The 18,025-nt window shown below is 47.8% G+C and overlaps 1 protein-coding gene across 1 annotated transcript in view; it reads left to right on the forward strand.

The window, feature by feature from the left end:
• The window catches only part of kcnh3 (potassium voltage-gated channel, subfamily H (eag-related), member 3), a 103,477-nt gene extending 87,714 nt beyond the window's left edge, over positions 1–15,763 (forward strand). Inside the window, exons 9-15 of the mRNA XM_070915177.1 lie at positions 71–270; positions 848–1,097; positions 7,475–7,689; positions 12,456–12,712; positions 13,181–13,281; positions 13,410–13,462; positions 14,798–15,763. Of these exons, the coding sequence (XP_070771278.1) occupies positions 71–270; positions 848–1,097; positions 7,475–7,689; positions 12,456–12,712; positions 13,181–13,281; positions 13,410–13,462; positions 14,798–15,763 (2,042 nt within the window). The remainder of the gene's footprint in view (positions 1–70; positions 271–847; positions 1,098–7,474; positions 7,690–12,455; positions 12,713–13,180; positions 13,282–13,409; positions 13,463–14,797) is intronic.
• Positions 15,764–18,025: the final 2,262 nt, after the last annotated feature.

Here is an 18,025-nt window from a genome sequence, read left to right on the forward strand (position 1 = left end):
AAAGCCAATCGAACAACTGTAATTAAATCTGTGCCCTACTAAAAACACACAACCTGTGCTCTGTCTGCAGCACTGATGCACGCCGTGGTGTTTGGTAACGTGACGGCCATCATCCAGAGGATGTACTCGCGCCGCTCGCTCTACCACACCCGCACCAAGGACCTGAAGGACTTCATCAGGGTCCACCGGCTGCCCAAGGCCCTGGAGCAGCGCATGCTGGAGTGTTTCCAGACCACGTGGTCGGTCAACAACGGAATAGACGTTAGTGAGGTGAGGAGCACTCCAACGCACAAAAGTGTATGAGCGTGTGAATACTGACACGTTTATTCTGACTTCATAAACACATTCTTCCAATTTAAACTTTACCTATGCATCGACATTAAAGGGTCTTTCAAAGCAGGAAACGTTTGCTCTCACTTACTGCCAGTGCTTTCTAGACCTGCAAATAGCGTCAATTCCAGTTGTTGATGTTTTGAGATTCGAGATTTTAACTGAGCAGTTGTAATTTTCCTTCCTGTCAAAAAATGTGTCCATCTTTATTCCACTGGATACATCATTTTGATTTCAGAAGAAGTCTTGATAGCCTTTGATTTGTCAGAGAAAAGAAAAGCGCAAGTGCGACTAATGCAATGCAATGCAGAAATGTGTTAGTCACGCCTGCGTTTCACAGGTCAGATGTCTGCTGTGGGTTTTGCCTTTAGTCACATGTTTGAATTGAAACGTCAGAATTACTGCTTTCAGGTCATTAAAGATGGTTTTGTGTGGAAGCCTGCTGTTTGGTTGAAGCAGCCATTGCAAGTCTTTGGAAAGAGCACTTGTTAAAGGTGAACCCCGCCATGCTTTACAGCTCCTGAAGGACTTCCCAGACGAGCTGAGGGCCGACATCGCCATGCACCTGAACAAGGAGCTGCTCCAGCTGCCCCTGTTCGAGTCGGCCAGCAGGGGCTGCCTGCGCTCGCTCTCCCTCATTATCAAGACCTCCTTCTGCGCTCCGGGCGAGTTCCTCATCCGGCAGGGAGACGCCCTGCAGGCCATCTACTTCGTCTGCTCGGGGTCCATGGAGGTCCTGAAAGACAACACTGTGCTGGCCATACTGGGTAAGTCCAGAGGAGCAGGATGATGGTTACAGAGCTAAGTCATGGTCCTGTTGTGGATTTTTTCTTTCCTTTGGCCAACACTGGCATGTTTACGGGGATGTTGTTCAATGTGCGCTTCAAAAATAAAAAGAGCCTTGATCAGGACACTAGCAGCTATTTGGTAAGAAATACTTTTACATTTAAATACTCAGATATTAGAACACTGTTCAGTACCTCAGTAAAAGCAGAGCGCATGCTTGTTAAGAACACTGTGTTTTAGTTGTTTTTCCACCTTTTTCTATTTATTTGTCTTCTGAGCCAAACAAAGGTCTGAAATAACTCCCAACGACATGTTTGCTTCCACTCATGTTTTTCCTTCAATATTCAAGTTATTTTCGTATTTGTTTCCCCAAATTCTCTGATTGAGGACGAGACGGGGACAAAAAAAAAAGACAATAATAAAACTGCTTTCGCTGAAAATATGGAGCTTTTAGAGAGTCATGCTGGTTACCTAATTAAACTAAAATACAACAAGGGTGGTCTATTGTTTGAAGGCAATTGTGTGTAAATTAGTGATACAGAATTGGATGAAAACTACACAGTAGCCCTGTGGCTTTGGAAGACAATTACCTGTCAAACTGAGGCTTAATGAGAGGAAGTGGGGGTGGTCATGATCTGCGGGACACTGCGTTGCATACTTAATGAGGGTGAGAAGAACACTCGGCGAATACGCACGTGTTTGATATCAAATGCCGTTAATGAAGTGCGGACTCTGGAGGGGAAAAGTCGAGAGCGATCATCTCTCAGTTCAGTGATTACACTTCAAATCATTTCACAGCGCTGGGTTTGGTTTCATCCAATCAGACCTGAAGAACAACTTGATCCGGATTTGAGTGGAAATTAGGTTGATGAGGGAGACGAAGGGGAGAAGGAGGAAGGACACAACGACAGTTGTGTGTGTGTGTGTGTGTGTGTGTGTGTATCAGTCAAACAACAGGAAAGGCAGGGCTGAGAGAGAGCTGATAAAGGTGGCTGCTTTAAAGAGTTATCACCATGCATGAAACACACACACACACACACACAGTCGAGGCTTCACACAGGGTTGAGCCTGTGAGCTCCACAGAATAATCCTTCAATCCAGTGTGAACAGAGATGTAGGAAGTCTTGCTATCAGACCTCACATATGGCTTCACATGTAGACGAACGAATGAGGGTGTTTGGAGGCAGTCGGACGCCCCTGCCTCTTGTTTTGTGCCGCAGACTGTGTGAATAAATGAGAAGCAGGAGAATGCTGGAAAGCTCAACAGGCTCTCGGGCACAGTCGCTTCTCCGGCATCATGTAGATTCTGCAGATCACAGGGATCGCACAAACTGTCTCAACTCGGCTCCGGCTTTCACAGACAGACGGTAACCAGTACATAGATGGCGGATTGTCAGTCACATTTTTATATAAATAAACATCAGCTTTGCTCAAATTCACGTGCGGTGACAAGTCCTCTGACCTACGGAAGAGATTCATGTTACCAAGCGAGTCTCCCAGAAACAGGCAAAGGAAAGTAAATAAAAAATGGAACTAGACAAAAGAGGGAAAGCTCTCCACCTACACAAACTCCATCAGAGAAAAATGTGGAGGAAAGTTTTTTGTCACTTTCGACAAAACTATTCTTAGCACAAGGTCCACTTAGTGGAAAATATCCAGAGCTTTCAGTCAACTGAGGAAGCTAATGAAGGAAACAAGATGTGACTGAAAGTTTCGGACCATTTCCAGTAAGTAGACTTTGTGCTGGGACTCAGTAATGAACCTGCAAGCTTGATGTTACTTTTGTGTTGGCGCTGCTGACCGATAAGTGATCTCTGGGGAGTGCTGTTCCCAAACACTGCTGTGCGGCGGCGTACCGCTGGAGTATGTAAGTGTGTGCACGTTTACTTTAAATAAGTCATGGGAGTGCGTTTAAATGCGTTTGTCTTTCTGTGTGTGCCTCTGTGTGAAGGACACAATATCTAACGTGTCGTACGTCCTCGCTGGCAGCCGGCAGCCGCGATTAGTACTCTGTTCAGAGTGAAGTCGATGTTTTGTGGGCAGCTCGTTGTGTTATTTTGTAATATGAATATGAAGTCTTAGTGGTGCGATGGTGGTTTGAAATATTACCTGACTAATCGGCCAAAAGACGAAAGATCTGGCTGGACAATCGCTTGAGTTTGAGTTCCACGGTCTCCCACAAGGCTGCTGTCAGAAGATCCGCCGTTAACCGAGCTCGTTTTGATATTATTGGAGTTGTATTTTGCAAGTTGTGGCTAAACTGCAGTCTTTGCTTCACTTAAGAGTGTGCTGCGATATAAAACTAAGACTTTGTCCACGTCTTTCCAGCCATGAGCGGGTTCGTGATCTTCTCTTTGTGGTTTCTATTCAAAGTTACGCTGCCTTTTCTCCTTGACATCTTGTTTGGATGTTTCCAGTGGCCAAATCCGATGGGGGGGGGGGGGGGGGGGGGTCTTTGTGTTTACATTCAGTCGATCGTACATTTTGGCCGTGCAGAAAGGGCACGCAACATGCAAGATTAATAAAAAAAGCATACAGTGTCTGCACATTGAACACCCACACATGGTGAGATCTTTAGAACGTTTTTTTAGTTTTTTTTTTTTTAGAACAAACATTTTTGTCCAAGTGTTTAAAAATGAAATAAAGAGTGTGAGCTTGTACACAGAAGTGTGAGCGTGCAGCTCGATGTCAACAGTGGTTCTTTCACGCAGAAGATAAAACACAGAGTGAGACATTTGATTTCATGTGACTGGAAAACATCAGAATCCGAATCAGAAATGCGTGTGTGTGTGTGTGTGTGCGCGTGCGTGCGCGCTGGCATTTGTAAAATGGTGTGATCATATGTCCTCTCTCACATTGGTCTCTGGAGATGTGAAGGCGGAGTGGTGTTCCAGTGAAGCCTAATATTAAACAGGACGGATCTGCAGACAGTGTGTGGGAGGAAAAAGCAGAGAGTCATGCTCTGCACAGAAGCCACGAATATCACAACTACCAGTATCACATTATCACGTTACATTCACTCCTGTACCTTAGCACAAGTCACACTGCATGTACTCCATTATATTCATTTATTAAAGAGGCGCTGGGGGTCTTAGTTCTTCCCATAGTTTCCAGTCTGTCGACATCAGTCAAGTGCCTGTTAAAGTGGCAAAGCCCTCTAGCGGCCGTAGGAACACAGGAGGCAGTCAGGTCGTTATAGATCAGAGCGGCCATTATCTTTCCCTAAACCTAAGCAAGTCATTTTTGGGCCCAGACTTTGACCACAGTGTTGTCACGTCACAAAACTGATTTGTTTCTGAACAGTTATTTAGTATTTTAGCAGTTAAAGGGTCAGTTCATGTGCCGTGTTTTGAGATATCTCTCAGATGATAGAAGATAAAACTTCTTCAGCCACCCCAATGAGATGGAGGCGAATGGAATTTCGTTCTGTGAGGCTGTATTTCCAGCTAAATGTTAGCATCACCATGCTAATATGCTCACAATGACAACGCTAACATGTTCAGGGAATGTAATGTGTGTCATCTTAAGTTCGTGTGTTATCATGCTGCTGTTAGTGCACAGAGTCCAGCTGAGGCTGATGGGAATGTCTTTGCAGGTGTTCATAAAGTATAAGACGCAATGAAAAATTCCTTTTGACCTCAAAGTGCAGCGATCACCAAATGTATCACAGTTCGTCCTGAGGGGGGGGCTCTGGTAACGCCAAACGCTAATCCCCGTGTTTCGCTTCAGAGTGTCACAGAAATTTAAGAATAAACTCTGAATCAACCAACGTTTAGCAGCGGGGGAAAAAAAACGAAAAAATTGGGAATTGTGTGGGTCGGACACGATGTCGCACCTGTGACAACAACTTAGAATAATGATTTCATTAGTCGGCTGTCCCACGGGCTCAAATCTAATATCCTCTGGATGTGCTTCAAAGCCTTTTGCCACACTAATCCAGCAAACTGGGCAAGCTTCTCTGAGGTGTGTTGTGTGAATGTGCGACAGACAGAGTGATGGACGGAGACTAGAGGGAGAGAGGGGGAGGATTTTCTACGTGTGTGTGTGTGCTGAGGACAGATGTACATGCCTCAAAAGTCAGTTTCTCAAAAGGTCAAGATGTATTGAATTTAATGGTCTCTACCTGCATTCCTGTTTTACGTGTGTGTGTGTGTGTGTGTGTGTGTGTGTGACATGAAGTGGATTTATCTTCAAATGCCAAGCCCCCCGCCCATATTTGATCTTGATCATGACACACACACACACACACACACACACACACACACACACACACACACACATCAATAGACAGAAAGCGGTGCTGTGCTGGTATTAATAATGAATATATTTTACATTATTAAAGCACCCTTGATTATTAATGCTGAAGTGTGGATCGAGCAGAGCCCTGCAGAGTCCCAGGAAGCTCTTCACATGGTACGGCCCATCGTGGTCTGTGCTGATGTTAAAAAGGTTCACGTCAAAAAACAAACGGTGTGTAGCGTTACCACACATTTAGTAAGTTAGAGTCTCGGCCCTGGACGTTTTCAACCTCATATTACAACATAAACACACTCAATCAGCCGTCCACACACACACACACACAATCCATTTGATCAGAGCTGAACTTCTCTCCCCAACGGAGAGCAATGTCATGGTTTAATGACTGAAATTGATTATTTTCCACCAATTAAACACTGGTAAACACTGCAGAGGTGCGGCCTGTGCCATCCATGAGCTGCAGAGTGTGTGTCTTCCACACATTCTTGGCTGCAGCTGATAAATGCCGGCCGCTCTTCTGAAATGGCTGTTTGGTCCCGCGGATGACACAGGCACCTGTTGGGCCACTAAACACCAAGACTAACGTTATTCTGCAGATGATCATTAAAACAGGAGCAGTGATGTAACTCTCATATAAATCTGATCTTAAATTGACCTTCACCTCGACCATCACGCCAAATCAGTGTACTGTATGGAGGGACGTATTACTTAAGATTAAATTAATGGCGTGTGACACAAGTAAAAAAAAGAAAACTGACCTTTTATTTCATTACCCCCCCTGCTGGTCCAAGCTGCCTAATTCGTTAACATGGCTGGATGAGAAGAGCAGTGTGAGAAGGTGCCGCCATTAGGTCTATAATGCTGCTGCTGTGCCACGGCGGGAAGTCATTTTGATTTTTGAATAAAAATAAATTTAAAAAATGATTTTAAAAAAAGAGCAAGGACCAAATAAAGGTGCCCACCGAAGGCTCAGAATGACTGACATTAATAAAATGAGCATCTGTCATACAGTTTTTTGTTCCCTGTCCTTGTCTCTTTCACCTACACTCACACACACACACACACACACACACACACACACACACACACACACACCGAAGAGGAGACAAATGCTCACTCTTAAATGTCACTTTCAAGTATTCATCTCCAGCCAAGTTTAACGCTTTGCCGCGATTACAAGCAAATCCTTTCCCTGTCGCTGCTGTCGCTCTTGGCTCCGTTGCCACCAATCATCTCTGTGACAAAAGACATTTGGTGCTGAACTGTGTGTGTGTGTGGGGGGGGGGGGGGGGGGGGGTATAAGGGGGGGGTGAAAAGAAGTGGAAGCTGAAGTGTGAGTGATAAAGATAGAGAGACAGACGGAGCATGAGAAGAGCCCGTCATGCCAAATGAAGACGAGGCACAGATGGGGGGAGGGATCAGGGAATGAGGGTTGGACGGCGTTGAGCGCGGCGACAGCAGGATGCGGACATGGTTCGGGGTTCAGATGGAGGCGCAGAGGGCCGTGTCCAATGGCTGCTGTTGCTCACGCGGCACGCTCCAAGCCCCCGCTCACCCCCCGCCTCTCCCCTTCCTTCTCGCTTTCTCACCCCGCCCATCCATTTCTTCTCAATCAATCCATGCCAGTCTGCAGCCGCCCCCTCACTGAGGCCCTCATCAATTCCTCTTCCTCACTCTTCTTTCCTTCATCTTCTCACCCTCCCTCTTTTCACTCCTCCTCCACACTCCGTCACCCATCTTAGCTCCCTGCCCTACCCTGCCCCGCCGCCCTCCATCTTGTTCCCTCTCTGCTTGTTTTCCTCCAGCCCCCCTCTTTCTGTTCTCAGCTGTGGGGCTGTCTGCCGGAGCCCTTGTCTGTCAAAAGCCTCACAAATGAACGTTACCCCATATAGACCATAACACATCTCCGTTTTCTTTTTCACATCATGCTGTTCTCTGTTAATAATCTTTACTGCTCCAGTTACTGCACGGATACACTGTATGTCTATATACTGTTGAAGAATAAAGACAGTTAGTAGAAAGTATTCACTCTGATTTGCTGCTTCAAAGACACAAATGTGTGTGTGTCTTTGTCTTACACCTGTCTGGCTCACCTCCCCAGGTAAAGGAGATTTGATTGGCTCGGACTCCCTGACGAAGGAGCAGGTGATCAAGACCAACGCCAACGTCAAGGCCCTGACCTACTGCGACCTGCAGTACATCAGCCTCAAGGGCCTCCGCGAGGTCCTCCGGCTCTACCCCGAGTACGCCCAGAAGTTCATCAGCGAGATCCAACACGACCTCACGTACAATCTGCGAGAGGGCCACGGGGCCGACGTGAGTACACGCAGAAGTGAAGAAGAGAGTAATGCGAATACTAATACCGCTAATCACTTTATGATCGCAGAGCATCTTGCCACAAATTGCCCCTTAAAAAGGTATTTTGAATTAGAGGGAGGAGGCGAAATTTGAATAGAAGATTTCCGCTTATTTTTAATGAATTTTATGAATTTTAATTCTATAAATTCTATAAATCTTAAGTAAATGATCATTTGTATCAACCTGACATCATCCAATACAGAGGACTAGGAAGGCATATGAGAACCTCCTGCTGTCTGGAGAGGGATTTGGAGGCTAACGAGGTATTTGGAGGATGGGTCCAGGAAACGGTCAAAGAAAAGCACGCAGGTGGCATTAGGACTGTGTAGATTTATAAATGCACACAGGCACTGTCGACTTCATACTACTACAGCACAGTAGTGTAACCACCATGACAATGGTTGGTATGTTGTTATGACAGGGAACGTACACATGGTGTACATGGCGTCGCCTGAAGAGACACTGTAGCCTCCAGCCATCACATGACGTGACGATCCAGACATATTTTCATTTTGTTTGTGGATCACTGCGTGTGGATTTGGTATCAGTGACTGTCAGCGAGCGGGCTACGACTCGGCGCAGGTCAGTGCAGTGTTGACTGACAAGAGTGGACATCCCTTCCCCTCCCGCCGCCACCTCCCGACAGCTTGAGCAGTACACAAAAGGCCAGGTGCAGTAACGTTACGGACGTTACGGATGGCGGCGCATTTAAATGTGCACTTTCTCTCCCGTCTGCACCGATGCAGAGTGTCCCGACATCAGCCTCAGACCTGCCTGCCCCTCCTGACCACATACCGTACCTCATGAGGCTATATGACTATGTTTCAATGTATGTAACTGAATAACCTGAAACATTCAGTGCTACACATCCACCACCACCACCACCACCACCACCACCCACTCCACCTAGCACTGCTTGTTAGTTTGCACTCATTTCGTTTTCCACGTTTTACTCTTGACAAAAACATATTTATGAGCCCCTCGAAAAGTCGCCTGTAGATGTGGATGTGAGTATGATTGTCTGTGTCAGCGCGGTGACAGACTGGTGACCGGACTGGTGACCCATGTTGCCCGGGAGCAGGCTCCAGCCCCCCAGGAGCAGGCTCCAGCCCCCCCTGCACAGGATAAGCAGTATAGATATAGTAATGGATGGATGGAGCATCAAATAAATCTTAAAAAAAAGAACGTTCTTTCATGTCATGGTGGCAGCAACATGCTGCCGTATACAACCCCCCCAGATCAGTCACAGTCCGCGTGCAGCTGCAAAGTGCAAATCGAAAATGAAATTTTATGTGGTGCTAATGGGCCTGAGGAGACACTCACCTTCAGGGGTCTCATGGATAAAAGCTATGCATGACCTCTCCACCGCTACTTTAAAATTCACACACACAAGCCGAGCCTTGAAGTTCTTTTTCTTAACTACTGCCATCAAACACACACACACACACACACACACACGCACACAGCCTGCACCTTTGGCTGGTGCAGCAGCAGCAGAGGGAGCAAAACATGGGGACAAGAATAGCTTAGTGCTGCTGTTTGAAGCTGTCCTGTTGCTAAAAATAGTGCAGTGGGGAAGCACGGGCTGTCCCTGACTGGCTCAGTCCCCCGCAGCTGCTGCTAAGATTGGATCCTGCTCGATATAAATAGACCAGCCAGTCGAGGAGAAGAGAGCGGGGGAGGAGGAGGAGGAGGAGGAGGAGGAGGAGGAGGAGGAGGAGAGCCGAAGGGGAGGGGGGACTTTCTCATTTTCTGTTTTGCTCTTCCTCAATTTCTCCTTTTCCACTGCAGTGCCGTTTGTTTCTCTAAGGCACAGCACGCTTACTGCAGAGTGTGAGCACGGTGCAAATGTGTGCACATATCATATGTGTGCGTGTCGCAGTATCCAGAGGATGCACGATTCCAAATGCACAGGCTGCTGCTGCTGCTGCTGCTGCTGCTGCTGCCCATATCTTTGGTCTGGGTTGCCGTTGTCCATCCTGGTAATGTATGCAAAACCCTCCTGATACCAGGATAGTGTGTTTGCATATGTATGTGAGACAAGACTGCTGGAAAAGAGGGAGAGAAAAAAAAAAGCCTGCAGATATCTCGCACCTCCTTGCCCCAGTGAACAGATACATCAAGAATCTCAATCTCACCGGATTGATGATAATGTTGACGGCAACAAAAAAGGACGATATAGAGGAACCATTTGGGTACCAAATGTGGAAAAGGCTCATTAAGCAACGGAGAAGGCAGAAGATTTTTTGTCAGAATAAGACGAGGGAGCATAAGATCCATCATCTAAGTGATGGCTGTATTTCAGTGCCCCCCCCCCCCCCCCCCCCTTCCCCTGCTGATTCACAGGACTGACGGTCACGACCCCGAGAGCCTTGGGCCAAACAATGCGATGTGCAAGAGCGACCAGTCGGCTGGGTGCACCGAGCTGTGCTGCAGAAAGAGAGGGATTTTACAGATTGTTGTGTGTGCTCATCAATCTTTGCACCAGAAACATGACAGGAAGACAACATATTGCCTGCACCTGTACATACTGTACAAACACCCACACACACTCACACACACACACACACACACACACCGCTGCACCAAATATAAGACAAAGAGCACTCTGTTCATTCTTACCCCTTGCAAGCGCACATACAGCTTACATACATCCACTTACACGCATGCCTGCACACAGCCTGACCCGATCACACATACACGACGCGAATGCAAACTCCAGCTCACCCACGCGCTCACACGCGGGACGAGCACACGCCGACACGCGGCAAGTGCACGCTTACCACGCCCCCGCATCGCAGAGGGCTCCTTGCTTTCCTCCGGAGCTGCGAGCTAAGATTAGAACAAGAGAGCTAAAAATACATTACGGTGGCACGGGAGGGGCGGGTGGGGGGGTTGGGGGCGGGGGGGGCTGACAGGAGGCCAATGGGGGGGGGGGGGGGGAGTATGCTGAGCAGGCAGGGATGGAGGGAGAGGAGAGTGGGAGAGAGCAGGGGGAAAGGGAAAGCAGAGGGGCGTTGGCTTGTCTGCAATGATGAGATATGAAATACATTCATTACTCACCGCAGCGATCACTCCGTGTTAGGGCCACGAGCGGCGTTATTACTTTGAAGGCAGCGGAGGAGAATGGCAATATATACTGTCCTCGCTGAAGCTGATGTTTTTTAACGTGGAGGTAATGAATTAGTTGGACGTGCAAGTCAGACATCATAATCGTTGTTTTTCTTTGGAACGACGGTATGCGTGAAAGACTCTTCCTCACTCGGGTTATCGTCCCATTTTCTCTCTGAGCGCCGAAGTCCGGAGGCCGCCGTTGAGGATCCAGGTTTCTGGGGATGTTCGCAAATACACTAGTTAGTGGGAAGGGGTTGTGAAGGGGACCCCTCACCTCAGGATCTCTAAAATGCTGCCACAAGCACACCTACACACACACACACACACACACACACACACCAAACATCTGGCCACATCTGTTGTGAGACATCATAAACAAAATGTATTTTCTGCTCTTGCGCTGTTGCCTCTTTAACGCGGAACTTTTAACTTGCACATCGTCTCGTTCTCCTGTTTTGTCTAGCTAGTCATTTCTGGAAGTTTCCTCCGACCCGGCATCAACACTGAAGTCAGCCTAAATTATTCAATTCATAAGCAGGGACATAGCTGATGGGGAACAGGGACGAGTGTAACTGCCGGGGGAGTGTGTGTGTGTGTGTGTGTGTGTGTGTGTGTGTGTGTCTGCTCGGGAGAAAGTGATGAGGAAAAGTCAGACGCAGCAGTCTGTATTAAATGTAGCATGACAGGCTTCTTTCCGGCGAAGACGGAGGCAAAACAATATTCACTCAATAGAAAATAAGAAATAATTGGAATTGAACTAGTTGCCATTCGCCCCCCCCCCCCCCCCCTTCTCTAACATTTGACCATCTGACAAAATCCCTCAGGCTCAGGCTCTCCCCAGTCGCTTGTAATGTCAGCAACCTAAGAAGTGAAACTTATCTTGTTGCATTTTAAAGTCACAACTGTAAAATCCAAACACATCAAGTCTGCAAATGGAGCAGCTGCTTTACTCTGCATTGTACTGCGTGTTTCAGTCTGCACGCGCTGTACTCTGCCCTCTTTTCTCTCATTTATTCATGGATAACTCATGTTTTATTCCCCACATGTCAATAGAAAACAAAAGCAAAAGACAGATTGCAGCGCCAGACAATAAATCATACACTAATAATCCATCTGCAAGCAAAGTAAATAAAACCTTCAGCCAGTGTTTCATTTAGCATAGTTCACCAACACTTACATCTTTCCCATGCAAAGGTCTAAAAAAAAAAATAGCTGTAATAATATTAATTACAGGAAGGGGAAAATATAATATATAGATATTGGAAGGTCGCCTCGTCAATCTACAGCTAAAAAGTCCAACTATGAAGGAAAAGGGGTTAAAAAATGTCCCAAAAAAATGATGTATTCTAAACGCTTGCCCACTTTTAAGCATATGGGGGAGGTGGGCTGTGCTCTCTGTTAGAGGACGGAGTGTGTGCGAGTACAGTACATCAACTCTTGTCTTTGTCTGCCTCCCACTGGTACAGGCGTGACACTGCGCTCTAATTATCCCAGCGCCGTGAGTCTGTGTCATGTGTTCAAACCCCGTTTCTAACCTCTCAAGAAACCACAGCTGGCCCTCTTCAGTTCAATCATTGTCCACGCTTGTGAGCACGCTCTGTCTCTCTCAGGTGGACTGGGAGAGCAACGGCGGCTTGGTGAAGAAGCTGCCGTCGATCCGCGAGGATGAGGAGGGCGACGAGGAGCAGAACTCCGTGTCCCGAGCTCCTCGCTCCCCGCTGCGTCTCAGCAGGGGGCTCAGCTCGCCCCTGCGCTCCCCTCTGCTGCCACCCAGGCCCTTCCGCGCCCCCGCCGAGCATTCCCGCCCCACCACCCTGCAGATACCGGTGGTCAGCTTCTGCAGCGTGCCGCCTGAGCTCAGCCCCAGGTAACACACACACACACACACACACACACACACACACACACACACACACACACAAACTGCTGGAAAAAAAAAAAGAAGGAACAGTTGACACTGCAGCATAGGTGTCTGGCTGCCATGGTAACCAGTAGGGTACAGTGCTGGTGGATCACACGGGGCCTGGCTGCTGTTGGAGGGGGCACGGGCTTCTTTCACACCGTAGGACGGGGCGTGAGCACATGGAAGGCAAACGTGTCCGTGTGTGCGCAGAGATTAATGACACCCTGTCCACTGCGCCGTGGCGTGTGGACAAAAAAAACCTGCTGACAGAGCGCTTTCCGTGTGTGTGTGTGTGTGTGTGTGTGACAGTGAGCAGCCAACACAGATACAGACTGTAACGAGTGCTCTTTCACTTTTGTTTCCTCTCCTCTGATTTACATCCCCCCCCCATGCGCCCCGCTCTCCCACTTTTAATCCCTCTCTTCTGCATAGATTCGTGGACGGCATTGAAACAGAGACCAACTCCACGTCATCGCAGAAGTTTGAGTTCAGTCCCAGCATACCACCCGCGGCACCGCCCTCCCCGTACCAGGGTAACACACACACACACACACACACACACACACACACACACACACACAGTAGAGTAGTGTTTCGCCTCTCTGGCAGACAAATTGAGGATTAATGTTCACACACGTTTGTTTGTTTGTGTTGTGTGTAGGGACCCGGGAGCACTCTGAGATCAAGCAGAGTGTGTCTAAATTGACCGAGGAGGTGAGTGTTGATACATGATGATGATGATGATGATGATGGTGATGATTCCTGTTTACACATCTAGTTATTAATTCTGCAAAGGAGCTGTGTTTGTTTGTCTGTTAGTCAGCAGAATAGTTCACAAACTCCGTGACAGCTTTCGTTGCAGTTGGCCTCTTTCATGTCACAGTGAGGTGTAAATGAATAAAAGAAATAATAAAATGAGTTCCGGGGTCCCTCACTGTCACACTGTCGTGGCTTACTGGGACACTTGAATGGAACGGAGCCATTGTTGCTGTTATAAGTAACACTCTGCTGTGGGAAAAGGCCTATTTGGTGGAAAGTGATGCGACGGGCTGAGAAAAAAAAAAAAAACCCCAGCCGGGTTTGAGGTGTGTGTGTGTATAACACCACCATGTGGCCGTGTATCAGGCTCATAAGTCTTTAACTGAGAGCTACACAAGCACAAGTCTTTCTCTATAGTCCCATTTCTGACTGAACACATTGTTCCATTCCTCTCCAAACGTATTACTGTACATAAAACACTGCAAAAGATGCCTTTAATCTATTTTATGACGAACCGCACGTCTTTCCTGTAGTTTGGTACATTTGTCAAGATGTGGCCTGTATAATAACCCTGGAACGCGCCATGCAATTGCAGCCAAACTTAGTTGACAGGCGGTACACACTCTCTACGTCTACGTCTGCTACCTTTCAGAGGGAAATGTTGCACTTTTTTTACTTCACCGCATTTATCTGACAGCGGCGACGTAGTTCGAGTCTCTGGAGGAGCGTTAGATCAGATTAGACATTGTTAAAGATTAAACCAGTGGTTTCACACCCCGCCTCACAAAGAAAGTGTCCCGTCTGGTGTCTGTCTGTCAGAGTACTTCTTCCACCGCTGGCACAGTGTGGCGGCTTGTCTTGTCTTGTTTAAATAACTTGGATACACGGCAGTCTGTGATCACTATGCGTGCTCTGTCGATGCAAAACAAAAAAAGTTCCTGATGCAAATTTTAAAAATTCTGTTATTGAGACAGAAGATTGAGGGGGAGGGGGGGGGGGGGGTGCTGCCTCAGCAGAGGCACAAGCTCTGTGAGTGCAGGCAGCGTGCTCTCTGTAGTCTGAGTAAATGCTGCTGCTGTCTGTCAACATTCTGTAAGCAGAGTGTGTGTCAGATTACTCTTTATACAAATAAGGGTTAACTTTGTCAGATATGTTTGTGAGCACCCCCGCCTGTCCCTTTATCCTCCTGAGCAACAAGAAAGTTGATATAGCATTTGCATTAATTGATCTCCGCCTTGTTTTCTGGTGTGTGTGTGTGTGTGTGTGTGTGTGTGTCTCTTCACCACACAGATGAACAGTCTCTCTAAACAGGTCTCCATGCTCAGTCAGGAGCTGCAGGAAATGACACGCCTGCTCAAACCCCTCCTCCAGACAGCACCGCAGCCAATCCTGATGACCATGATGCCAAATTTAACCCCGCCTCATAGCAGTGCCGGCCAGCTATCAACAAGCAGCTGCCTCGTGGTGCCACCGCCCGCCACACCTTGTTCCCTCCAGGGGCCTGACACTCATTCCCTGTTGGACAGTGGAGACATAGAGGGTGTGGATTTGCCAGGATGCCTTCTCCCAACTCCTCATTCACCAATAAGGCCTAATTCATCTTCCCCAGCATCGCCACAGCCTCCGTCCAAACCCCCAGGGGGCAACATCAAGGGCCCCACCCACTCCAGCGTTCCCTCACCCGAGGGATCCCCAGTCCTCCGTAGCCACCACACTTCCTCCAGTAACGGGATATTTTTGCCCTCGCTGCAGGACCAGCCCCCCCTGGCCTCTCACACCAACTCACCTTCTCTCTCTTTCTCCATGTCTTTTTCCTCCTCACCATCCCTTTCCCCCTGCCAAGGCCCCCACCCATCCCGACCCGGCAGCTGTGCCAGCAGAGGCCTGCTCCCCCCGCCTCCCTCCCAGGACACCCCTCCTCCCCCGTCCTCCCACTGCTCCGCTCCCCCATCACTCACATCCTCCCCTGGAGTCCATCGGCTGAGGCCTTCCCCTTCCGCCCCCCTCTTCTCCCCCACCGTCTCCCTCCACCCCTCCACCTTCTCCCTGCCTTTGGACTTTGCTAGTGCAAGAAGAGGGCAGGGAGACGCCCAGACCACCCCAGACTGGTGTAACTCACAGCTGCACCACAGGGAGGCCAGACACGTCGCTCATCCCCAAGAGATGGAGATGCAGGAGCGGGGACGGCAGGTGGAGGAGGGGAGGTCCTCCACAGAGCACATCAGCTTCATTGATGAAGAGGAGCCGGCGCTATGAGCGCGTTAAAGCTGAGCAGAGGTTACAGATGGCAGCGGAAGCAGCAGAGAATGAAAGAGATATAAAAAAAGGACACAGCGGAGGTCAGATCAGGGAAAGTGACGGCTGGATCCATTCCACACAGGAAGTGATTTGTCAGGCAGGAAGTGCTAAAAGGACGGACAGGTAAACCGAAACACACCTGGGAGGCCGAGACACAGTGCCAGCTGTCAGCGCATCAGTGTGGAGGAGTACTTTTTACCGCACTGATCAACCGCAGAACTACAACAGCACAAATTGTCTTACAGTATCAACCCTTTCAGTAGCATCAGTCGACCCCCGCGGCTGCTGGGACACGAAAGACCCGAGCACATCTTTTTAACTGGTTCCTTTGATCTCTGGAGCCCAACTCAGCTCTTTCCAGCTAACTGGACGTACAATATTGCTTTTTAAACCCAGTATGGATGTCTCCTCCTCCGCAAAGGGCAGGTACAAACACACATATCTCAGCGGGAAACAGCGAGCCACCACGCTGGGACTGGGACTGGGACTGGGACTGGGAATGTAAACTCTTCATTCAGTCTCAGGTCACCTCCCTTGGGAGGGATGGGATCATCTGCCTCCGGGCTGGTGGAGGTAAACAGCCGACATCCAACCATCTCCTCAGAGTCACACAGGCGGCCATCACTCGTGTTCGCAAAAAAAAAAAAAAAAAAATACAAAGATGTTCAAATTGGTTTTGACTTCTAACCGAAACGTCCACTTTTTGTTTCCCTGTGAAGACGTTTGAAGTACACAGTCCGGCCAACGGATGAGCATGGAAAAGGAGCGGCAGCGCTTCTGTTAAGAGTGTAGACCCGAACGTCTGGGTTAGCGGTTGGGTTGTGTGCCAAAGACAAAAAGCAAGATTCATGGAGCGAGCATCATCAACGGCACCCATAGATAACCGTTTCTCACCATCATGACTGTTTACAACCAGCTTCTCGGATTGTATAGCAAACTCCCACATCGCTCCTGAGCTTTAGCCATCCAGCCATTCGTGCCTTCTCCACGCAAAGACAGAAGACTTCCCTAAAGTCCTTTCGCCTGTTCATCGCAGGAAAGCATTTGGATCAAATTCCACGTAGAAAGCCATCAGCGTCACCTACAGCGAACACTTGCACCTTTATCTCAAATGTAACTAATTTATTTATTTATTCAGGCTGTGAATTTATTTATTTTTGTTGACGAAAGCAGCGAGGAAATATGTTTTACGTGTCTGGGAGATCTGACAGAAACGGGCCGGAGAGGAAGGTTTACTATCCAACTCCTTGACTGAGTGTAACCTTCCCAATTCTTATGTAGCACACACACACACACACACACATAAAGCATATCTTCGCTTTCATCATCTCCAACCCCTTTGCCAACCTCTGAGCTTTAATGCTGGTACGAGACGACAGCCTAGCCCTGAAACTACAATACCCAGGCTGCATCATTATGGAGGTCTCAGGACATCTGTACATTTTGTTTGTTTCGGTGAGGTGCTTTGTGCACCACGTTACTTGTAATATAGACAGTCAGATGTCTGGTTTCTATTTTCTGTAATGGGAGCAGGGGAGGGACTACCTGGACTCTTTACACACTGAAATACGAAGATTTACTTTGGGGTGGGTCTCGGGCACACAAAGGGGTTTTAAATGCATGTCGCAGCTTTTTTTGCATGAGCGTGCCTGTTTATGAGCTGTCGAGGGCCCGAGAGAGAGCTTCTGGGAGTAGACACACTGCCTGCCCTGTTTGGAGGCGGTTGGGTTTCAAGATGTGTTTTATTAAAGACTGCTGTTACATAAGAACTTTACCAAGATTACATACTGTACAACAATAAAGACGTGTTGTTTTGTAAGATGTCAGACTCCTGTGCAAGTCTTTGGAAACATGAGCTCCAGTTTGTGCCTCGTGTGTTGGCATTACATTGGAGTCACAGAGGTAAGCACCTGTTCTCTGAAAAATAAAGACAACATTTACCGCTGTACATATACATATATATATATAACAAGTGATATATATATATATATATATATATTTGTTTTTCTTCCTGATCCTGGTAGCTGAAAATGACGTGTTAAAAAAATATGAATGCCTTATTTATTATAAAATAAACAAAGTAGCAATATAAACAAATGTGACTGATAATACAATTTCAGAAGGTTTGTTCCCGTTGTACAAATTAAGCAAACTATTTCGCCCTTTGTTTGAATTAGGAAACAGAGGGAGAAACGGGTTAAAAATCGTTTTTGTCCTGCA

This window comes from Enoplosus armatus, chromosome 11 (genome assembly GCF_043641665.1).
Source record: "Enoplosus armatus isolate fEnoArm2 chromosome 11, fEnoArm2.hap1, whole genome shotgun sequence".
NCBI lineage: Eukaryota > Metazoa > Chordata > Actinopteri > Centrarchiformes > Enoplosidae > Enoplosus > Enoplosus armatus.